Raw genomic sequence first — 23,971 nt, 5'->3', positions numbered from 1 at the left:
AAAAAATAATTAATTGTTTATTTGATAAGTTATATAATCAAGTAAAATATTAATCAACAATGTTAATTAAAAGATATGGATCTAAATAAAAAATGAAAAAAACAAAATAATAATAATAATGAAATAAATAAATAATTCATAAAAAAATAAAAAAAATGACAAAATAAACATATAAATAAGGTGATAAATTATTAAACACATAATTGGACGAATTATGAACCGCTTAATTCAATAAACGCGTGCATGTAGACATCAGCATCTTATCCTGTCATAGCACGTCACATTTATCTTGCAAATGGCGCGAAAATCCCGATGATGGAATTTCCCAGAGGAGCTCGTAGAGACGAGTTCTTCCGGGGATATCTCTAGGTGAGAAAATTTTCGAGACTTCACCAAAGCGTGGGGATGGTCTTCGAATAATTTTCCAATAAAAGATTACCGACTCCATCATCTAAAATAAATAAGTCATGACATCATTCTACGCTTGCATCATATGCATACGTAAAACCAGGTGAAAAACTCAGTCTGTCAATTCAATAAAAATTGAATTAATAAAGTAGGGATTAACTTAAGAGAAGGCTATATATTAAGATAACTTAAGATTAAATGGTACTGTTCGTGGAACGGGCGTCACGGAGGTGCTAAACCTTCTCCGTGCGTAACCGCACTCCCGAACCCATCTCTAAAAAATGTGGACCAGTTCTCATTCTTTCGACGGACCTAAAATTAATTTAGGACTTCGTCGATTAGAATCAGATTAATAGGTGACCAATCACTCCTAAATAAAAAGATTGGTGGCGACTCCCACACATTATTTAATTTTCGTCCGCGTCTGGCGGACGGGTTCCCGGACCCACACGTCACGACAATAATGATACCCTAATTCCACCTTTTCTAATATGCCATGATCAGAGATTAATAAGAAGCTGGATCAAAATGTAAATAAATGAGTATTACCCTCCATCATTCTTTCATTATCACTTTTTATAAATACGACGTATTAAGTGTACAAATGAAATTTTCTGTTATTACAATTTTTACTCTAACATTTAATTACATCAAGTTACGAAAGACGTTTGAGTATTGATTTGATTTAGTCAATATAAATTCTCTACTTAAAGAATTGAATTTGAAAAGAAAAAAACCATGAAAGCTATTACTATAATCCCAGTCAAAATTTTAAATGTTCACGTTGAATTAAACCAAGATTAATTCTTTAGCTCAATATTATAGAGTTTGAGCCTTAAAAGTCCACCTTGCTAATTACAAAGACTTTTGCCCTTGAAGGCATGCTGAAGTCGTATTGACATTTAAACTATTAAACGAAAAAGATAATTTAGAAGAATTTACATAAAACAGAAATAAACAAAATAACACTTTCATGTGAGAAACGTGAACTTTACATTATATAATTTCAATGGTTGAGACACAACAAAATACAACGATTTTCAAACATAGCTATCGACAAACAGAAGAAAAAAAAAAAAAAAAAGAAGCAGCAAAAAACCATCTTGTTCTTGCCCTCTAATTCTTATCTCCTAAACCGAAACTTCCATTTCTGTCCTCTTACCTTAGTGCAAATCGTTATTTATATATCCCAATAACATTAAGCAAGCTCAAACCCAACCCAAGAAAAACCAAAAGAACAACACCATTAAAAATGGTAGCTGAAGCAAGTTCTACTACTTCGTCTCCGATCAAAACAGTGGTTGTTTTGGTCCAAGAAAACCGTTCCTTTGACCACATGTTAGGCTGGTTCAAAACCTTAAACCCAGAAATCGATGGCGTAACAGGATCTGAATCCAACCCCATTTCCACCTCCGACCCCAACTCCGCCCAACTCACCTTCCAGGACACCGCTGGCTACGTTGATCCTGACCCTGACCACTCTTTCCAAGCCATATATGAGCAAGTATCAGGCAAACCATGGGACACCAACAACCCGGATCCGAACCCGGAGATAAAAATGAATGGTTTTGTACAAAACGCTGAACGCACGCAGGCAGGGTTGTCGGAGACTGTCATGAACGGGTTCAAACCAGAGGCCGTGCCTGTGTTTAAGGAGTTGGTGACGGAGTTCGCCGTGTGTGACCGGTGGTTTGCGTCGTTGCCGGCGTCGACTCAACCTAATAGGCTTTACGTACACTCAGCTACGTCGCATGGGGCCATGAGCAACAACACACAGCAGCTCATCGAAGGGTTTCCGCAAAAAACTATATTCGAATCACTGGAAGAGAACGGATATAGCTTTGGGATTTATTATCAATCTTTTCCATCTACGGCGTTTTACAGGTAATTAACTTCACTGCTCTTCAAACTTTTAATTTGGAAGTTTTTATTTAAAAATTAAAATTAAAATGCTGTATGAGTGCTTTTCTTAGGAAAGAGAGAGAGAGAGAGAGAGACAGAGTCAATGGAGAAATAATTAAATGTAAAACGACATTGTAATAATATGCCAAAAGCCGGCCGCTATGGTGGGACATTGAAGCTTGAAGTGATAGATGGGAAACAAAGTTCTTTTGGATCTGTAAAAATAACAGAGTAAAGCTATTTATCCATGTATGTGAAGCTTTGCTTACAGCTCATGGGGTAGGAGTATGAAATCTGACAGATCAAAATATCTGGGTTCGAACAGATTATATTGTGATGTGGGGGCATATAGTAAGGTCACATGACAGGGTGGCCGAATCCACTTTAGGTACATTGTAAGATTATTTAACCGAATTTATTGTCCAAAAGTTTTGTCAGCTGTACAAACAGGAAAGATAAAGAAAAATCGACTGCTCAAGCATCCCATGCTATTTAAAGGGCCATTAATTTTATATTGGAAAAAGAATAGATCGTACAACCACTCACTTCCTTGTGTTCATCCAAATGATAGGGCTGCTTGGTAGGCCATTTACATTTTACTACAAAAATCTTAATCTTCTTTTTTTGCTAATTTTGTCTTGTCTTTTCTTTTGTTTTTCCTAGCTTTGGTTTATTAGTTGGTTCTTGGTACCAACTAAGAATTGCCAATTTTCTGATAGGTTTTAATTAGTTTGACTGGTTAGAATTAGTTGACTATAGTATAGTTGGTAATGAGCTGGTTGCATCCCCAAGATGAGAACATTTTTTCCCTTGTTATCTTCTCTTTTGAGATAATAAAACATGTTTATTTTTCTAGGACAGCACTTTTGTTTTTAGCACAAAGGGTAAAATAGCTGAAGGAAAGCACTGGACGGGGACCTACTTAGGTGAAGCTACCCCAATCAAATCATTCACAACTTGGTCTTATCTGGTGGGACACCCTCCCCTATTCAATAACTTTAAAAGAATCTTTAAACAATTTGACAATAACAAATAATCCTTAAAAAAAGTTAAGGTCAAGATCTTATCTCTTAAACTTATTTATGTCTTTTTGTAGTTATAATTAATATGTGTATGTGTTGTCTATATATCATAGGGATGAATGACGATAAGATTGGATTTTCTTTTTTTAACTTGGTTTTTATGTTTGGTTTAAGCTTAATTAATCATGTGTACGCCCAATTTCAAATTGTCTAAAAGATATCTAATGGTTTCTTTGGTTGAAGGTATATTTCTTTTGTTTTGGTTTATAAGATCATTCCTTGGCTTATGGGTGCCCTTTTTTTTTTTTTTTAATTTTGGCAGTTCATGCCATGTTCCCATTGGAATTTCTTGTACTTTAGCAAGATGTAATTAAACTTTAGAAAAATTACATCAAGTAACTGAAATTTATTTCATACTCATGTAAAATGGATTTCTATGCTTTAGGTAGACCTTATGAATAGAATACTTGACTTACACAAACGAGAAAAATGAATTCCCAGTTACCAAAATTTATAGTGAAACTAAAAAAGAAAAAATTAAAGTAAATTAGATTCTAAAAAGTATTGACCTGCGTTAACTTGTACTGATAGAATGATTTCCTTATTGACAAATGCCAGGACCCTTAGGCGATTGAAATATGTGGACAACTTCCATCAATATGATCTAAGCTTCAAGCGTCACTGTGAGAAGGGGAAGCTACCTAACTATGTGGTGATTGAACCAAGATACTTTGACATTTTAACAGCTGCTGCAAATGATGATCACCCGTCTCATGATGTATCAGAGGGCCAGAAGCTTGTAAAAGAAATCTATGAGGCACTTAGATCAAGTCCCCAGTGGAACGAAATCTTGTTCCTGGTTATATATGATGAACATGGTGGCTTTTATGACCATGTCCCCACGCCTACCGGAGTCCCTAGTCCTGATGATCTCGTTGGTCCTGAGCCTTATAACTTCAAGTTTGATCGCCTTGGTTGCAGGGTTCCAGCCATTATGGTTTCTCCCTGGATTGAGCGTGGAACAGGTAAGTCCCAACTTTCCGGCAGCGTTCTACTGTGCACTAATGCAAGTTATCAGTAATGTGCTTGTTCTTATTAAATCAATCTCTATCCAAAGTAAAAACAACAACATTTTGAATAGAAATGTAAATGGTTTAACTGAAGCTTTTGCTTCATCAATATTCAGTGTTGCATAGGCCATCAGGGCCAGATCCTACATCCGAGTTCGAGCATTCCTCGATTGCAGCAACAGTTAAAAGGATTTTCAATCTGAAAGAATTTCTAACAAAGCGTGATGCATGGGCTGGCTCCTTTGATATTGTTGTGAACAGAAGCAGCCCAAGAACAGATTGTCCAGGTGAGCAAACCAAAAACCCTTTATTCATATTCCTACAGTTTTTTGGCCCTCATAATTAATTGAAAGTATGTTGTGAGTGTAGAAAAATTGCCTGAGCCTGTGAGAATGAGGGACACAGATGCAAAAGAAACCGCGAAACTAAGCGATTTTCAGGAAGAATTAGTACAGGCAGCAGCAGCATTGAATGGAGATCACCTGAAAGATATTTATCCATTCAAACTTGTTGAGAACATGACTGTCTCATCTGGACTCAAGTACGTTGAAGATGCCTTCAAGAAATTCTATGATGATGGCCAGAAAGCAAAGGAAATTAATGGAGCAGGGGATTCTCTTTCAGCTGACGCACAACCTACTAGGACAACAACCAAAACTTTCATGCAGAAGGTCTTCTCTTGTTTGGTCTGTGATCAGTGATAAAAACAACCATGATTGTCACAATCTGCCAAGTTAGTGAAAATTTGGGTTTGCATTTGTTCTTTCCACGTGGAGATTTGATACAAAGTTAGCCTTGCCTTGGCTAATTTTGAAGGATTTAACAAGTTTGTGGGAACCAAAAAAAGTTAAGTCTCCTGTTCTTTCTTGGATAGGTAAATCATAAATCCATATCCGTTTTTCATGTAACTGTGTTTGTATTTATAATATTTGTTGTAATCAATGTTTTGTGAGATTCAAATTGTTTGGCACATTCAATGTACTTAGAGTATATTTATATAGTTTTTGATACAAGTTAGAGAATACGGTAATAGAAAAAATCTTAAAACGGACATTTAATATAAAGTAAGTTATCCGTATTTCTTACAATGTGAGTGATAAAATTACTTTACCAATCGATGTAATATAACATTACATTGCAATCGCATTAAGCAAGCAAAATTAATCACATTATCATTAAAAGTTAATGTAATGTTACTTTATCACAGACTTGATAAAATTACCATTATTATTCTTATTCTATCCTTATCTCAAGGTTTTTCTTTTTCACCAAAATGGTCTTTTTCTAATATTTAAATTAAAAGTACAAAATTGAATATCATAATTTGTGTTTTGAACAATATCAAAATTAACAATATTATAAATATCTTCTATTAATTTTTTATTTATTATAATATTATAATACAATATTCTTTCGTCGAATAAATACTTTTTTATCTGCATGCATTTAATTATCCCAAATTAATGCGTCATTTAAAAAGTAATAAAAAAATATTCTTAGTTTTCCTTATTATTATCTTTAACAATAACCATTTATTTATTATTTCTTTTTTTTTCAAATTAAGATAATTTTTTAAAAAAGATTTATAGTCAATGAAAATCAAAATTAAGTGCCTAGCAAACACGTGTTCGATTGGTGGGCTCTGTTGGGTTGGAATGGGCAACAAACATATTTTGAGCCCAACAAACATTAAACCTCCAATTGGGTGAGGCCCAAATTGCAATTGAGCTCCATTATTTTTCCATTGTAAAATCTAAACAATACGAACGTTATTGTATTTTATTTTATTTTTAAAAAAATGGTTCGTCCGGAGGATGAGCACGAGAAGCAGCGGCAGCACTGCTGCATATCCCACGAATTTTACAGAGCAGCTAGCAAAAACCCGGAAAAGATAGCCGTTATCCATGCATCATCATCTAAACCGTCAGCTGGTGGGGTCCAGATTGACAGAGAGTTGATCGGTGGTGGGAATCCTCCGGTGTATAAAGGCGACCAGTGTTTCACTTTCGGTACCCTTTTAGCGTCCGTTGATTGTCTCAGTTTTCGTTTACGTTCCATTCTTGAGGGTGCTGATGATCCTTACTTGGTTAAATCCCAACCCCCAGGTAATTACTTTCTTTTTTTCTTTTTTATTATGATTTTAATTTTGTTTTTATTTAGTAAGAAAAATCAAATGGGGTTTGATTTTATATATCATTTGTAATGTGGCTGCAAGAAAAAAAAGTTGAGAATTGCAAGTTTTAACGGTCTTTTTGAATATTTTTGTTGCTTTAAGAAGGGAATTGTTTATATATATATATGTAAGTTATCCTAACTGGTCATTCTCTATTTCATCGAAGGTGATAATGGCAAGCATACTGTGCCTGTTCAAACGTCTGAGGCTTCGTTAACTTTCATGCAAGAAGTTGGTCGACATACTGAACTTGAGAATACGTATATACCAAAGATAGTAGGGCTTTTTATGCCGCCTTCAGTGGAATACGTAATTTCTGTTCTTTCTGTTTTAAAGTGTGGGGAGGCTTTCCTGCCTCTAGATCCTTCATGGCCGAGAGATAGAATTTTGTCGATTGTGGATTCTTCAAATGCTGCTCTTGTCATTGCGTGCGGGTCTTCATTTGGAAAAAGTGGTTGTGAGCCACTTGATCAATCACATTGGCTCTTAGAATGCAGTAGTTGTCCTGTCTTGTGCTTTTCTATGGAGGAAAGTTCTGAAAAGAATAACATAGAATCAAGTTTTGGATGGCCTTGTGAAAATGAAAGAAAAAGATTGTTCAGTTATTTAATGTACACTTCAGGGTCTACTGGAAATCCTAAAGGTGTATGTGGCACAGAACAAGGTCAGTTGTTATTGCAGGTTGATTACAACCGTACTGTCTAAACAGCTAGGCTGCCGGCAATAGTATGGTTTTATGGTCTTATGTAATGCATAATATGAATCTAATTTATGTCTTTCTCCTTGTCAATATTAATGACTTTTGCCAATTTATTTTAAAAATGTGAGTGTGTTCCGCCATGTCCTTGTTCTAATACTCTCTCAAGAAAAAACCAAACTTGATATCTGCAATTAATCGGTGAGACTAAATTAGATAGAGCTGATAACCTGATATAGACTTCCTGAGTAGTAAATTAGTAATCCTGAGCAATTCAAGTGATATTCTGTGGTTCACAATGCCATTTTGCTACCTTTTTTGATCTGAAAGTCTTCAACCATCTACCAGAGCTTCTATCCGAAGCAGTTTTTCAAGCTTGTGTTGTGTTGAACAAAGGATTAAAAAACTAAGAAATTTTGACTGTAATCTCTATTGGATGACTGGAGAGCACATTTGGGTTCAAATAGAAGTTGCTTCCTGAATATGTTCCCATTTAAATGTCAGATCCTTGTATAGTTGACCAATTAAGCCCTTCATCACTCTGAGATACCATGTGCATAGATCATTTTTAATTACAAAAATCTTTAGCTTCACAAGTCTTGTAATTTGTGATGTGCTACAAAATAACTCAAACCAATAAGCCTTAATCCTAACCTAGTGGGGCACTCAAAACTATTTTCTCCTCTCTGCTTGATTAAGGGCAATATCTTTTGTAAGATCTTAAGGAGCCAAACAATTGTTTCAATCTCTATCTACCTTTTTTTATGCTGTTGGGTTTTTTATATGCATCATTGCATGAAGAGAGGGAATTTAAGAGAGATCAAACAACAAAGCAAGGATATAAAGTTTCTGTATTTTTCTCTAAATGATACTTTCTTTCCTGTTCAAGTTCTTGATTTCCACATCTTCATTTAAACATTCTTTTTACATTCTTTTTCTGGGGCAGTTATGGTGCTATTATTTTTGCATATGAAGTACAATATGATGATGCAACCTCCTCTACCTTTTTAAGGTCTTTTAAATCGCTTTCTATGGATGCAAGAACTGTATCCCATGCATGGAGAGGAACTGCTGTTATTCAAGACATCAATAAGCTTTGTTGATCACCTGCAAGAATTTCTTGCTGCTTCTCTTACTGCTTGTACACTGGTTGTACCTCCTCTCACTGAGTTAAGACAAAATGTTTTTTCTATCATTGAGTTTCTTGAGGTACCCTTGCCATACATTTTTATCATCCTCTATGCTTCCTTAAGTTAATAGTTCAATTCACATCGTTATTTAATGACTGCTCTTCTTAAAATGCTGCAGAAAGGTTATTAAGTGGGCATTGAATGATTAAAATTTTTCTTGTATCTTTTTTGGTTTTGTGGTCATTGGCCTATTACAGGACAAGTCATGTAGTTCAAGAGAACTTTTATTCTTTAGTCTTAAATTTAACTGAAATTGTTCCCTAGAACTCTAAGAGGGTGATTTCATTCTGGTCTTCACAGCAAAGGTGATACCATTTTGACAACTTGGGAATTTTAATCCAATCAACTGTCAGTAGCTTGGAATGATTGGGCAGGATGGTTGAACTATTTTGAGTTGAGCTGTCAATAGCTTGTTAGCGACATTGTGTGATTTGGTGAATATGAATGATGTTAGGTTATGCGTGTATGTTTGTATTGTTATGCTTATAATATTATCAACTGCTAAGCATAAAATATGTGCATGGACATAACCAGTAAGAATGATGGAAAATTGAGAGAATATGGCAATCATATGGATTAACTAGAGATATAGTTCAGAAACAATTATCTAGAGGATGTGCTCTAGAAATTGATGTATGTTAAGAAGAACATAAAAGACTGATGCTTTTGCTTCATCTCTGTTTTGGGTGTGATATATAAATGTTTCCATTTACCTCTGCTTGTTAGCCAATCGAAATATTAGTGATTTTTCTCTTTTTTGGTAATGAGTGTTTTGCCCTGCTGTTGTAGGCTTACAGTATTAATAGGCTCACTGCTGTTCCATCACTTATGAGGGTGATCCTTCCTGCCATGCAAAGTCAACATGATAATCTGATTTCAAGTTCGCTAAGGTTGTTAGTTCTAAGTGGTGAAGTCCTACCTTTAGCCTTGTGGAACATGCTTTCCAGTTTATTACCCAAGACCTCTGTTCTGAATTTGTATGGGAGCACGGAGGTAATATCTCATTTTTGGTTATTTCTACTTTAACTGATTAAGTACTGATGTTTGGCCTTAGAACTCTGATGAGGAAGTTGATAATTTTGATCCCTTACTTAACTTCTACGTGTATCTTCATGATCTTTTGATCTCTTCTGTCTCTCTCAATTTGTTATTGTGCCTTGTGTGATTGTACATTCATTTTTTATGTGAATCTTAATCTATTTCCTTTGTGTCATAGGCCGCCAAAGAATACACTCCTTGTGCATTCCTTTTAGCCTTTTTCTTTATCTTGTTTCTTTCACATAAATCGATGTATATGACTATTTATAAGCATTCGGACTGTTCTTGTGACTGTATTATTGACTAAAGGAACATGTGGCTATCATCTTTGCGTTAATTTTTTTTTTATTATTTCTGATGTATTTGTTATCAACATAGTATCTATTTCTGTAGCACTCATTCCTATCGGCTAACATCTGAAATTCTAAATTAAGGTATCCGGAGATTGTATGTATTTTGACTGCAAGAGGTTGCCATCAATTTTGGAGGTGCAGACACTAACAACTGTTCCAATTGGTTTGCCCATTTCTAAATGCAGTATTGTACTTAATGGTGAAAACAGTAATCCTAATGAGGGAGAAATATACGTTAGAGGTCTCTGTGTTTCTATTGGATACTTTTCTGAAAACGCTATCATACCTTTGAACAATGCAAAGTTGCACCAGAATTCACTTTGTAAGTGTTCTATGGAAGCTTGTGGAAGTCAAGTATATTTTAGGACTGGTGATTTTGCTCACCAGCTACCAAGTGGTGACTTGGTTTTCTTGGGGAGAAAGGACCGTACTGTAAAAGTTAATGGCCAACGCATTGCTCTGGAAGAGGTAGAAAATACATTAAGGGGGCATAATGATGTTATTGATGCTGCTGTTATTTCTCATAAGGATCAGGGCGAAGATGCACTCATTGTAGCATTCATATTGCTAAGAGAGAAGGAAGAGTCGGGTGAAATGTTTAAAACATCCATCAGAAACTGGATGATCAGCAAACTTCCTACTGCAATGGTTCCTACTCACTTTGTCTTTGTGAAATCTTTGCCAATGTCTGCCAGTGGAAAAGTTGACTATACAGTATTAGTGGAGTCAATATTGTCCAAAAGTCATGTTCAAGATGAGATTAGTAACACTGGGCCTAGCAATCTTATGCAAGTTATAAAAAAGGTTTGCTTTGTTCTCTCTCATGCATTTGCTGCTTTTTCTGATCTTTGTTTTCATATTGGCATCATGATTTCCTTAGTTTCTTCTTTTTGTTACCATCTTTTGAGGTATTATTGGAAGTTATACTGTGGATGCGTGAAAATAGCAGCCATGTAGAAGGGACCCTGTATGTGACTTTCCATATGGAGATTAATTTAGGCAATGACTAAGTATTCTTTTGCGACTTTCTTTTTTTTAAAAAAAAAAATTTGGGTGAATGAGTTCACGATTTTAAAAAAATTTGAATCATCTAAACCTCTTACAAGTTATGTTGCTTGAATGAAGAAGTGAGAAAGAATTCTTTAATATTTGAAGGCCTGATTCATTAAGCTCTCTTGTGAAAGGATTAAGCTTATTTTGCAAATATTCTGCAGGCATTTTGTGAAGCTTTGATGGTTGAAGATGTTTCAGATGATGATGACTTCTTTATGATAGGTGGTAACTCCATCGCTGCAGCACATGTTTCTCATAATCTTGGGATTGATATGAGATTGCTATATACCTTTTCAACTCCAGCTAAGCTTCTAATTACTCTTGTGGAGAAAAAGGGATCAAAGAATACAAATTTTAGAATTAAGGATAATGCAGAATTGATTATACAACCAGACAAGGGGAGTGCATATTCTTCTGTTGAATCTGAAACTCCTGATCCCCTTGGCTCAAAGTTACAAAGAACATTATCATGGACCCTTTATGAAAGGAATGATGATCAAGCTGTTAGGTCTAAACGATTGAAGGTGGATTCAAATAAATATTATATTCTGGATCCTGTTCATTTATTCAATGGATATCCATGGAATTCTACATCAATACTCAAATCATGTTCATTTAGCCGCTGCAACAAGGTTATGCGTGCAGGTGAAAATGAGGTTAATGATACTTGGCAAGTAGCACAGTCAGTAGAAGTTCCAAGAACTAGAACAGGATATATGCAAGAATTGTGGAAAGTTCACATGGAGTCCTGTGTTGATGCCTCACCACTCATTGTGTTTAAAGATTCTGATATTTATTTATTTGTTGGATCTCACTCACATAAGTTCCTCTGTGTTAATGCCCAAAGGTATGGTCTTATGGTCCCTTTGAAGAAAGAAACTGAGTTAACTCTATAATCATTCACTAACACATCTTTACAACTAGTTCATTTCAAAATTGAATTATTGTTACTATCGTCATGCGATTAAGGCCAAATTGAAATTTTCTTATTGCCATTAAAAAATGTGATTTCAGCACTAGATATACTCAAACACCATCTTCCCTTTTAAGAACTATTGATGTATATGCTGTTGCTGTGGTCATTCTGGTTAATAGAAACAATTGTTGAAGGTGACATGTAGCCATTTAACCTGAATGAATCTCACATTTCAGTGTTAAACTGAAAATTGGAAATGTTGAATTGATGAATGGGCTATGTATAAACTGGATTACACACAACATGAATGTTCATGCTCAATTTAACATCCTTATTCATAGGTAAAGTAAAAGTTCTTCGTAATTCCTGTCTTTTTTATGTGTGTATTTATTTAAATAACTTAATACTGCAGTTCTTTAAAGTTAGTTGACATAGGAAGTACCATCAGTGTGGAAAATTCCTGGGATTATCTGACTAAATATGTTTGTTTAGAAGATGTGGTTTCCTCAATAACAAGAGCTTCATGGATTACTTCTGCTACAGCTGGTTTTGTTTGTCATCAAAATGCTCTTGAAAGTTAAGGATAAGAAATCATTAATTTATAGGCTGCATATAGTTCATGGTCAGCTTTGCTGATTTGATGCCAGTGTAATTCAACTTGTGGCAAATGCCTTGCTAATTCTCTTCCCAAGTTTTACAAACATTATATATGTATTTTATGTATGAATATTCCAGAGTGCCCAATTCTTATAGTATTACCAATTTTCCAGGGCTGTTTGAGTAGAGGTTTTAATTCTAAATAGATGCTAATTGTAATATCCTTCATCATGCACAACGAAGTGTTTTGTCTCTTATCCTAACTCCTCTCTTGGGGCAACCTGTCTAATATCGTAACATTAAATTTTTGAGATGATCATCTGAATAATGGGGAAGAAAGTTAGTCATGTGCTGGAGTTAGCTTGTAGAGCAGTTTAACTATGGATGATGGATGAAATATCTAAATATTCTCTTCTGTGCTTTTCATCTTCTAACTCAACCATTAAAATACTACTTAATCTTGTTTAGTGGTTCTATCCAGTGGGAAACCAGACTACAAGGACGAGTTGAAGGGTCTGCAGCAATTGTTGGTGACTTCTCTCAGGTCGATAATTGTTTTTTTTCTTCTCTGTTGTCCTTCACTATTTGGATTCCATTTGTGTCTGAGTCACTAAAAGGTTTTAAACTTTTCCTGCATGCTTGATGTTGCTAGGTGGTTGTTGGATGCTACGATGGGAACTTATATTTTCTTGAATTTTTAAATGGCAACATCTGTTGGACTTTCCATACATCAGGGGAGGTATGTTATTTCAGAAGCTTTACTGTGTTCTCAATTTTTCTTGTGTCAGAGATAAATGTGCATTTATCGTGGAATAAGTTCTTTTGAGACTTCAGAGTGGTGAGCTGCTTAGCCTGTTAGCTTTTGGTCCATTTGGCATCCTGTTGGAGACATTTAGGCTTTGTTTGGTTCATGGAAAATATGAAGGAAAAGAAAATATGAAGAACATTTAGAAGGAAAGTAAAATGCAAGAAGGAAAATAGATTCCTTATGTTGTTTGGATGATATAAACCAAACAAATGAAGGAAAATACACTGAAATGCGTATGAGTATCCTTGATTTGATGGCTAAGTGGAAGGTTTTACTGCCATTTGTTGAACAGCTAAGAGGTCATTAAAAATGGAGATGGAGGTGGTGGTAGTTGCCATCAATGGTGGCTCTTGATGGATCTGCAATTTTATGGGGGAAGAGCAAGCAACAGTACAAGCTCGACAAATTTTCAACCAAATTTTCTCCTCTTTCCATCACGTTTTTTAAAAGAAACCGGGAGAAATAAATTGCTGTTGCTTTTCCTCAAACTTTTTCTTAAAAAAATTTTCCTCAATACTTTCCATGGGCAACAAACATGTTTAAATAAACCCAAGAATTTTGTTTTTTTTTCCTTCAAATTTTTCTTGAATCAATAGGGCCTTAATGCTTACAGTTTTCTGTTGACTTCTAGTTTATTTTTACTTCACAACGATTTTATTCTGGAAAGAAAAATGAAATAGTTGTTTCATTAAAGTTTTAGTATATTGCGTAGACGACTTTTTGATGTGTTGGGAGCATTACATATTTGGAAACTTTCTAAAGTTTCTTATGCGATGCCCTCAAACTGTAGCCATTAGCCAATCAAATCTTTTAATGACACTAGGATTAAATAGATGGAAAAAAAAGGTTGGTTAATTCTATCTAGTTGAGTATTGAAATATTAGATGCAATTAGGCAAAACCTTGTTGGTATATTCTTTTAATTTCAAACTTAAGTTGGGAAGATTTCCATGGAGATATTTAGGGTTGTTTTTACCATGGATGAACTTTATTGGCTAGTTGTCACGGTCCACATCAATCCCTATGAGGTATTGCCTGCTTTGGCCTACTAACCTCATGGTTTTGTCTCACAAAAGGATCCTCACAAGTTGGAGGTGGTGTGAATCCTTAAATGCCCGGTATCCTTCTAATACACAGTTGATGTGGGATTCACGACTCTCCTCTAGGACTATAACAGCTTCCCTTGGCTTTTCGCGAGGAGCTTCTCTTCGATGTGGGATTTATGGCTCTACCCGCTGGGAGCATATCTCTACGATGTGGGATTCACATGATCCATGCTAGAATCGTGACATCCTCTCTCACTTCAACAAGGGGCCACTATCCTTAGTGGCACATCGCTAGTACTCTAGAGTCCGCTTTGATACCAACTATTGCGGTCCACACCAATCTCTGTGAGGTATTATTCGCTTGGGCCCGCTGACCTCACGGTTTTGTCCCACAAAAGATCCTTCACAGGTTGGAGGTGGTGTGAACCTTTAAATGCCAAATATTAGTCTAGTATACAACTGATAGGGGATTCATGGCTCCCTTCTAGGAGCATAACATCCTTCCTTGGCTCATCGTTGGCAGCTTTTCTTTGATGTGGGACTTATAGCTCTAACTGCTTGGAGCATATCTCTATGATGTGAAATTCGCATGGTCTAAGTTAGGACTGTGACATCAACTAGTCTATACTATATTGTTTGGAGCTTTTAAAATATTTGACCTAATTTTGCTTGAAAGTTCAAGCTTCGTATATGTATATGGGTGTGTATTCCCCAACGATATTTTATTTTGGTGGTTGCAATGGATACAAATTACACTTTTCATGTCTACATGACAAGATCAATGTTTGTTTGAAATAGCATGATGTGGTGAACCATATTGAAATGGGCTATTAAATCTTTCTTTTTTGTTGCAATTGAGGTCATAACTCAGATTGCACTGATTAGGTGTAGTTATGGTTAAGTGAGGCCCGTATTGCCTGCCACCCTTGCTATTTTAGTGATGGGTTGTTCCCTACTTCATATCCTATTTGTTGGATAAAAATCTCAAGAACTAACAGTTCATTTTTTGCTTCATAACCTATTTTATGAGATGCGCTAATGTGGATGTTAAAAAAAAGAAAAAGAAAAGAAACAAGGTTTTGATGGTAAGTTTTATGTTTGACTCTGAATGTCTTTTGTTAGTGCAAATGGGGTTTAGATGGAATTTAAGGAATCGGTCAAATTGACTTCAAGGCGAGCCATTTAATAGACTGTTATCTTTAAGATTTATTTTGCTCTTACCACTCTGTATGCGAAGGAGAATAGTGCGAATAGCCTTAGGGATACAATGAAGCCAATGTCTAATTTCGTCTTGCACTTTACGAGAGTAGACTGTTAGATATGCTAGAGGGTTTACAAAGTTGTTCGACCTTAGAGCTTACTTTTTGTAGCAAATTGATTATAAGGAATTTGGTCGCTTTTATAGTTGATGGAAACTTAAGTGTTTGTGTTAATTTTTAGAATATAATACTTCTCTTGCTTTTGATTTTTCTGCTCTTATTTTGTTTTTGTTTTGATGAGTCAAAATAGTTGGCAACAAGCCCTTTATATAGGCTTGCAAGAGTCTCTTCTTCAAGGATGCAACCCTTTCATCAAGGCACCATTTTGTCTAAAAGACATTTTTACATTTTGCAAGACACAACATTTGGATAAGGGTATTGTTTTAATAATCACCTTATGAAAGGACAACCATTCATTTTATAAAACATAATCTTTGAGCTTTAATGTGAAACGATAACTTTTCATATTTAAACTTTTGGGCTGTGATGTTTTTTCAAATTATCTTATAACCTTTGGATGTCATTTTATCAAGAGACATAATCATTCTGATGAAAAACCTACTACAATCCAAGTCACACTGTCACTTTATGTAACATAACCTTTGAGTTAAGATAGCTTTTCATTATGTGACATAACTTTTGATTTTGAAAATACACCAACACCTTTTGCAATTAATAGTTAATTAAAGTGTCCGTCTTGATCATTTTTAACCAACATGGAGCATTTTTAAATTTAATCGTTGGTCTCAATGGAATAGGATTGGAAATAATTGAAACATTTAATTGAAGCTGCTGTATTTCTGCTTCTCTTTTTTTCCCTCTTCTGCCTGCTTTCCATCAGATTGAAATGTTGATCTCATCTTTCTTGGTTGAGAATCAATGCTATCTTTATAAGGTTCCTTGCAAACCAAAATCTGTTTCATTCACTATACTTTGCAGTAAACATTTTATTTCCTTGCCTGATGCTATTATTGATGTTGAACTTTCGTCTTTTGTTTTTCTTTTTTTTTTTTTCAAAATGTTCGCAGGTGAAATGCCAGCCAATCATGGACAATCATAGGGGATTGATCTGGTAAGAGTTTCTCTGATTCAAGTCGCTTTTATTTTCCACCATGCTGCAATTTTCATTCTGTTTCTTTAATTTATATAATTGCTCAATATTCCTTAAGCTAAGCTAATTTGTCAAGGCTATGGTTTTCTTTCTTTGCTTTGGATAAGAGTGGATCTGTGGCATGTTTTTCCTACAGGATAACCTAGTGATCTAAACTTCAATCTCCTTATTATTTGTGTATGATGCACATGAATTTTTCCAAGTAATTCTAGACGATGAGAAAGAAGATATGTTTTGGAAATCTCTGCAAGTCAGCATGTTTGTTGGTTATGACAGTGTTTGGTTGGGAAAAAGTTCTACTTTTGTAGGATGAGAGTTATGGCTGGGGTCTTCTCTTTATATACACACACACATACATATGGCTGAGGACCTTAGGTTCTCACGGTATATGATATAATTAAAAGGTGGTTCTTGGGAGAAGTTTCTTTTTTCTCTATGAAGCTTTAAAAATAAAGAGGGACGTGTCACTCATTTTTGCTTGTGTAGGGGTGACTGACAGGTTTGATTTTAGATGTTGAATTGTGGGTGATTTCATCAAGGAGTTTTGGTTGTAATTACATTGTGGTTTCTCTTATTGGGGTTTCTACTTATCAGAAGAGATTGACCATTTTCTTACATTATTAAAAGGTGATAACTCTTTATCATATGGATTATAAATCAATTTAAAGAGTCAATATTCTTTGTTTCATTATCTAATCAGAGGGAGCTGATGTTGCTTTCTAGTTCCAGTAGTACTGACTTCTTGATTCTTGCTGGAAACGGTTAAAATGCTCATTGTTGACAACTTGGCATGAAACCCAGTTCAATGAATCATTTTGTTGGGAGTACTGTTTCTTTATGTTTGGTTTAGTGGTTGCATTGTGGTCACTACTACTGCATGAATATCAGTTATTTTGATTTCTACTGCATTGGTGGTCTATCAATTATAGTGTTGACAGCTAATACAAGTCGTATTATGATCATCTTAATATCATTGTCGCCATTACTAACACACATGAATCAATTATTGGAAGTTTCTTATTATCGAAGTTCTTAAATTTCCAAATTAAGAGATATGATTTTCTTCAATTTTGATATTCTTGAATAACTTCCAGTGCTTCATCTAAATTTTGATGAGCTTTCTGTCCTAATTGATCAAATCATGAATTTTATGCTGGTCTTCTATTCTTTAACATGAGTTGTAGTCTTGCCTGTACATTATGTGTAAACTGGACTAAATCTGCCTTGTTTCAGTTTTTAATTTATTTATTGTCTAGCATCAATTTGACCATATTGGCATGATCTAATCTCTGAAACAACTATATACAGGTGTGGGTCACATGACCGTAACTTATATGCTCTTGATTATAGAAATCGTTGCTGTGTATGTAAGCTTCCTTGTGGTGGTAGTATATTTGGGTCACCAGCAATTGATGAGGTGAGGTTTTTCTTTCAAGCATATTTAATTCATTTGTCTGATGGAAAAGTTTAAGAGCATCATGTCTGTCAATCTACAGATAGTGTAAATTTTGCTTAAATTGCATTGTTATCATCTTTAATTATTGAATTCTTTCTAACAGCCCAATGTACTTTTTGTGCTCTAGAAGCAATGGGGGTTGTCTTTTCTTTTTATTTCTTAATCTTTGTGCCATTTTCCCCCTAAAATGTGATTGCATTGCATGCCATCATTTGATTTTGTTGTAACCCTTTGGTTTCTGGCATATATATGTTTAATCTCTGGATAATTTTACTCAGCAGTATTTTAATTGAGAATGGCTTAAATTTTGTTATTTTGGAAGAGAAAACACAGCATATTTCATTCATAATACATTATCTATATATACAGCCTAAACCTCTCTAAATTAGGAAAAGAATAAAGAAAATAAAATCCCTATAACTATGGTGATAACTAAAATCCCTATAACTATGGTGATTCCTATAATTTCGTTGATTATAAATCCTATAATTACATTAATTAATAAAGGAATATTTACAGATTTCCTATTCTATAACAAATTTTATAATGATATCATGGATTTGCTGTGCAATTAGAGGCTTAGAGTGATATGGGACAGCATAGAGCTTTGAAACAAACTAATACAGTATAGGTCCAATGCTAAATAAGATGCAGGATATATTCAAATATAGCTATGATTCTAGTTCTTAAATACCATGGGATAAAAGCTACTGAGGCTGGACTGAGTAACCAGTTTACAGTTACTGAATAAATGGTTTAAAAGGCTTTTTCTGGGTTCTAGTGTATATGATCTTAGGCATAAAGACATTCCAAATATTGTCTCATGACACACATGAAGCACTAAGGACACAGATCATTTATTGGAATTACCCTGAAATCAGCTTTACGAGGGAGGTTATTTGAAGGTAAAATACTTTGGAGGGTGGTCAGTGAATTAGCAGTGTACTGGTCTAAGTAGCTTATCAGCGATTGTTCACAAATGCCTAATGATTGTGTAGGGAGCTAAACAACTAGAATTTTGCATTACTAATCTTGTTAGTCTTTTGTTTTATATATGTAAAGGAAATGTTGTGGTCTTCTTGTTTGACTCAAAAGCTGAAGTATGATAGATCTTGCTGTTCTCCACCTAGCCTGTGGTCGTACATATTATGAATAACATTTTGTTCAATCACGTTTTTAATATTGACTGTAGCTAAATAAGTAAATTACTCTTAAGTTTGTTGTTTATCATCAGTTGATATAATTTCTAGTTTATGTTTCAATTAGGTACATCATGCTCTTTACATGGCATCTACTAGTGGGCGTGTGACGGCTATATCAATTAAGGTACAATAGTTTATGACTTCTGTCATTTTCTTGGAATTGAGCATTTCACTCTTAAAAGGTTTTATTAGAATTTTGAGAGACTTAAGAGATTGTTGAGTGCTAAAACAAAGGAGGAAGATAATCACACAGTTTTCATTAATAAAGATAACGGCTTTTATAGCCTTACAAAAGATAAGGTTAAAAACAAACAGATAAAATTAAAAAAAAAATAAATAGCACTACTTGGGATTACCACACCACTAGGTTTGTGGGTTGTCCCTTACATTTGCTTTAGCTGCCAAAACATGGCCAACATGAAAAACCAAATAACCACCAAATAAAAGAAACTAAATAACTACCAAGTAAAAGACATGTAATTAGCACACAGGACTACTTCTCCAAATTGAAACTAACTTTTCACACGAAGAAGTATTGCAAGTAGAGCCTAACTCCAACACACCTCCTTAGGGTCAGCTTTCAATAGTCCCATAGAATTCAAATCTATCCTTCAGAATCATATGTTCTTGAATCACTCCCATGCTTATCTTTATAAGTCTCCCATGGATAAATAATTCCATCATTGTCTTGGTCAAAAGAGGCTACATGTTGCTGAAGGGCACTCATATCTTCCCATGCTCTAGAGCTTATTGACCTCTCGGGCATCTTGGCCATGAATAAAACCTCCTCATTCACCTCATGTTCCTCAACTACTACTGCTTTTTCTTCTCCTTGATCGGTTTTGTTCTTGCAGACTTTCTTCATGTGACTAAGTTGGTTACAAGACCTGCATGTAACATTCGGTCTGTACCAGCAAAAATGCTCATTATGGTTGCATTTTTTACAATAAGAACATGGAGGGTATTGAGCCTTTTGCTTCCCGTCTTTTATCACCATTTTTCTTCTCACTTGCACATGCTAGTAAAGCATTTTTTACATGATCTTTCTGCCTCAAAGCTCTTTTTTGCTCTTGAGCTGGAAGAGCATTTACGAGCTTTGTCATAGTCATTGTGGACATATCCTTTGAGTCCTCTAGAGTAGATTTTTTGGTCTCAAATTTCTTTGGCAGGCTTATAAGGAATTTGTTGACTATTCTTCTTTCTAGTAAATTTTCTCCAAGTAAACTCAACTGATTGACTACTTTTAAAACCTTTTCCAAGTAGTCTTTCACACTTTCCTCATTGTTCATCTTCAATACTTCGAACTCTCTAAGCAGATTTAGGACTTGTATTTGACAGGTCCTATCACTGCCATGAAACTCAACCTTCAACTTGTCCCATGCTTCTTTGGCAAACCCACAATCTATTATATGAGTGAAAATCAAGTTGAAAATAGCAAAATGAATACAGTATAAAGCTTTATACTTTTTTGCAATTTCTTCGCTATGTTGTTTTAAATGTCCGATTGTTGGGTTTGATTGCCTCATCTCAAGACGATTTCCACCAACATCAACGATCTCCCCGAGATTGAATGCACGAAGATACGCATTCATTTTTGCTACCCATATTGGGTAGTTTTCTCCCGTTAAAACAGGTGAAGCAGCGGCATTAAAATTTGCAAAAGCCATTTTCTTGGTGTTTCGAAGATAGACAGTAAGGGGTAAGGAAGAAAAGCTAACAGGGGTTTTTAAAGTGATTTTACACCAACAGAGTCCCTTAAGATAACTGCTCTGATACCATATTAGAATTTTGAGAGATTTAAGAGATTGTTGAGTGCTAAAACAAAGGTGGAAGATAATCACACAGTTTTCATTAATAAAGATAACGGCTTTTATAGCCTTACAAAAGATAATGTTAAAAACAAATTGATAAAATTAAAAAAAATAAATAAATAGCACTACTTGGGATTACCACACCACTAAGTTTGTGGGTTGTCCCTTACATTTGCTTTAACTGCCAAAACATGGCCAACATGAAAAACCAAATACAACTAAATAAAAGAAACTAAATAACCACAAAGTAAAAGCCATGTAATTAGCACACAGCACTACTTCTCCAAATTGAAAACTGACTTTTCACACTAAGGAGTATTGCAAGCAAAGCCTAACTCCAACATTTATTTGCTTCAAGAATAACAAAATTTGCTTTCTTATATGAATGGATGAGTTGAGCTTTGCTCAACTCATGTCTTAAATAATTCTGTTTCTGGACATGATAGCTGAAGATCATTCTTAGTCGAATTTATAGGTAGTTACTCTCTTTATCATTTAACAGTCAACAAGGTGAATCTCTTTCCTTTTTGTGGGTGTTCTATGCTCTATAATTGCAGGAGTTGCCATTTTGTACTTTGTGGTCATATGAGCTGGAAGTGCCAGTATTTGGGTCTCTTTCCATCAGTCCACGACATGGATATGGTACTTTTCTGTGCTTTTTGTTTTTTTTTTTCTGATGATGTGCTTATACTCTTTCTGATACTAATCTTTCTGTAGTGTGTCTTTGCCTTTTCTGCTTTTAATTTATTGGTCTTGTTTCTTTGTAGTAATTTGTTGCTTGGTGGATGGGCATGTTGTTGCTTTGGATTCAAGTGGATCCATTGTTTGGAAGGTATGCCTTTAATATCAATCATATGTGTAAACAATCAAAAGTGTTGTGACTAATTACAGATGCAGTTCTGTTTTCCAAAGAAAATACTCCTGGATATCTTCCTAACTCACGGCATATATGTGATGTGGACTTTTCTCTTGCACAATGATTTTGCTTTTATTGTTTTCAGTCATGCTGATTATTTTTTTGTTCAAAAATATTTTTTCATCTTTCTCCTTATTAATTATTTTATCATGCAGAGGAGAACTGGTGGTCCAATATTTGCTGGAGCTTGCATATCTTATGCACTTCCTTCGCAGGTAGTACATTTTCTTGGATTTGAGATTAAAACTAGCCAAGTTTATTGCATATTTATTGTCTAGATGGTGAGTCCTCAGTATAATTTCTGTGGCCTGACACTAGTTTGAGTGTTTGGGAGTGAAGTTAAGTTTATTTCACCTTGTTTAATTTCTATACTTTCTCCAGTTACATCTATACTATATCATTCAATTGGCACAGACCATAACCTGGTAGAAAAATGATGGTTTGGCTGAGACTGTTTACATAATTGTCCTACAGGTGCTAATTTGTTCCAGGAACGGAAGTGTTTATTCCTTTGAAATGGTGAGTGTGAGGATTGATTTGGTAGGAGTGTATACTGAAAATTTAAATGTTTTCATAACTTAATGCCCACTACTTTTCTGGTTAAAGCACCACTTGTTTTGCTCTTCCACAATGACTTGAGAATTCAACCTCATGCTAGCTTAGTCCCCGAAAAATTAGTCTGTAGGGCCAATGGAATGATAATCAATACTTCATCCCAATTGAATTTCTAAACTTTGATATTGGGATGTGTCAAATTCACCTTTTTTTATATTCGAATTGGTTCACATATTTTTATTACTTTTTCTTTTCCACAAAGCCATTAAATCTTAATATCTAAAGTAAATTATTAAAACTTTAATGCAAAAACCTAAAAAAAGGTTTCTCCTAAAAATCCATTTTCAGGTATGACTTATGAGGCATTATTTGGGTTGGATGAAATAATATTATTGTTTTAAATTTTATGAAACATATTATTGATGGATTTTGTTTTAGGAAGAGGAGCAAGGAGAAAAGATCTTGAGCTTTCTGCTTGTCTTTTTTTCATCTGTAAAGGCTCAAACTGAGAAATAAGTTGCTGAAAAAAAAAAAAGTTGGTGGCATCAATTAATTCATAGGCATAGATTTGAAAATGAAGTAGATTTTATATATTCTCTTTTGCTTCAGCTCAGCTTATCTTTTTGCATGACATTAACCACTATGGGAGTTCACTTCAGGAAAAAGGTGAACTACTCTGGGAAATAAATGTTGGAGATCCAATCACTGCATCTGCTTATGTTGATGAGAACTTACAGCTGATATCAAACCCCACCATTTCAGTTGACAGGTAAACAAACTGCATGAGAGCTTGTCAGATAATTGCACACTTATATTTTTCTAAAACAAGTTCTTTTGCTATATTTTGCAGATTGGTTTGTGTTTGTACTAGCTCGGGAAGCATACTTTTGCTTCGAATAAGCTTGGATGAAGGAAAGGGTAGTCATCAAAGAAAATATATGGTGCAGGAATTTGTAAGGCTTAAGCTAGAAGGGGATCTGTTTTCTTCACCTGTGATGATAGGGGGCAGGATTTTTGTTGGTTGCAGGGATGATTATTTGCACTGCATAGCTGTTGAAACCCAAGAATCAGTTGGATAATAATAAGGTTTTTGTTTGATATTCTCTTCCCAAATAATAGGTTTGTGCAATCAGCTATCATAAATTGTCCTAGTAATAAATACAAATTTTCTCGATATTACATAACTAGCAACGTTCTTAATAAAGTTTATGAAGATTCTGCCACATATTATTAGTTCTTATGGTAATACATAGCTTGATAATAACCTATAAAAAAGCCGCACCAGTTCATTTTCAGGTGTTGGTACTCAAGTAATAGTAGACCCAAAACCAAGCTTTAGCTATGGAGAGCCTAGCAACTATTCTCCTGGCCGTAAAATTGTAATATTAG

At 34.8% G+C, this 23,971-nt stretch overlaps 2 protein-coding genes across 3 annotated transcripts; both read left to right on the top strand.

The window, feature by feature from the left end:
* LOC18599683 (non-specific phospholipase C3) lies at positions 1,434-5,400 on the top strand. The gene is made up of 4 exons (XM_007029748.2): positions 1,434-2,292; positions 3,951-4,357; positions 4,519-4,689; positions 4,772-5,400. Exons 1-4 carry the CDS (start codon positions 1,661-1,663, stop codon positions 5,101-5,103), a joined length of 1,542 nt encoding a protein of 513 aa, XP_007029810.2. The 5' UTR covers positions 1,434-1,660; the 3' UTR covers positions 5,104-5,400.
* LOC18599681 (putative acyl-activating enzyme 19) lies at positions 6,171-23,807 on the top strand. Of its 2 annotated transcripts, XM_007029745.2 has the most exons (17): positions 6,171-6,507; positions 6,742-7,239; positions 8,285-8,481; positions 9,252-9,455; positions 9,935-10,657; positions 11,068-11,753; positions 12,888-12,963; positions 13,072-13,158; positions 16,560-16,603; positions 17,951-18,059; positions 19,365-19,424; positions 21,669-21,753; positions 21,879-21,943; positions 22,183-22,242; positions 22,502-22,546; positions 23,242-23,351; positions 23,433-23,807. In XM_007029745.2, the coding sequence occupies exons 1-17, from the start codon at positions 6,201-6,203 to the stop codon at positions 23,659-23,661; spliced, it is 3,585 nt and encodes a 1,194-aa protein (XP_007029807.2). In that variant the 5' UTR covers positions 6,171-6,200; the 3' UTR covers positions 23,662-23,807. The 2 variants fall into 2 exon arrangements, with proteins under 2 accessions (XP_007029807.2, XP_017977281.1); XM_018121792.1 differs by lacking the exon at positions 22,502-22,546.

The sequence above is a fragment of the Theobroma cacao genome, chromosome 5 (assembly GCF_000208745.1).
Source record: "Theobroma cacao cultivar B97-61/B2 chromosome 5, Criollo_cocoa_genome_V2, whole genome shotgun sequence".
In the NCBI taxonomy this organism is placed as follows: domain Eukaryota; kingdom Viridiplantae; phylum Streptophyta; class Magnoliopsida; order Malvales; family Malvaceae; genus Theobroma; species Theobroma cacao.
Note: the sequence above shows the minus strand (reverse complement) of the source record. Positions and strands in the feature narration are given on the sequence as shown.

Excerpts from the sequence above, each read along its gene's own strand:
- LOC18599681 (XM_007029745.2), top strand. The coding sequence starts at position 6,201 with ATGGTTCGTCCGGAGGATGAGCACGAGAAGCAGCGGCAGCACTGCTGC. Across the intron at positions 8,482-9,251 it reads CTATCATTGAGTTTCTTGAG|GCTTACAGTATTAATAGGCT; the intron begins GTACCCTTGCCA and ends CTGCTGTTGTAG. Across the intron at positions 13,159-16,559 it reads CTTTCCATACATCAGGGGAG|GTGAAATGCCAGCCAATCAT; the intron begins GTATGTTATTTC and ends AAATGTTCGCAG.
- LOC18599683 (XM_007029748.2), top strand. The coding sequence starts at position 1,661 with ATGGTAGCTGAAGCAAGTTCTACTACTTCGTCTCCGATCAAAACAGTG. Across the intron at positions 2,293-3,950 it reads CCATCTACGGCGTTTTACAG|GACCCTTAGGCGATTGAAAT; the intron begins GTAATTAACTTC and ends GACAAATGCCAG. Across the intron at positions 4,690-4,771 it reads CCCAAGAACAGATTGTCCAG|AAAAATTGCCTGAGCCTGTG; the intron begins GTGAGCAAACCA and ends TTGTGAGTGTAG.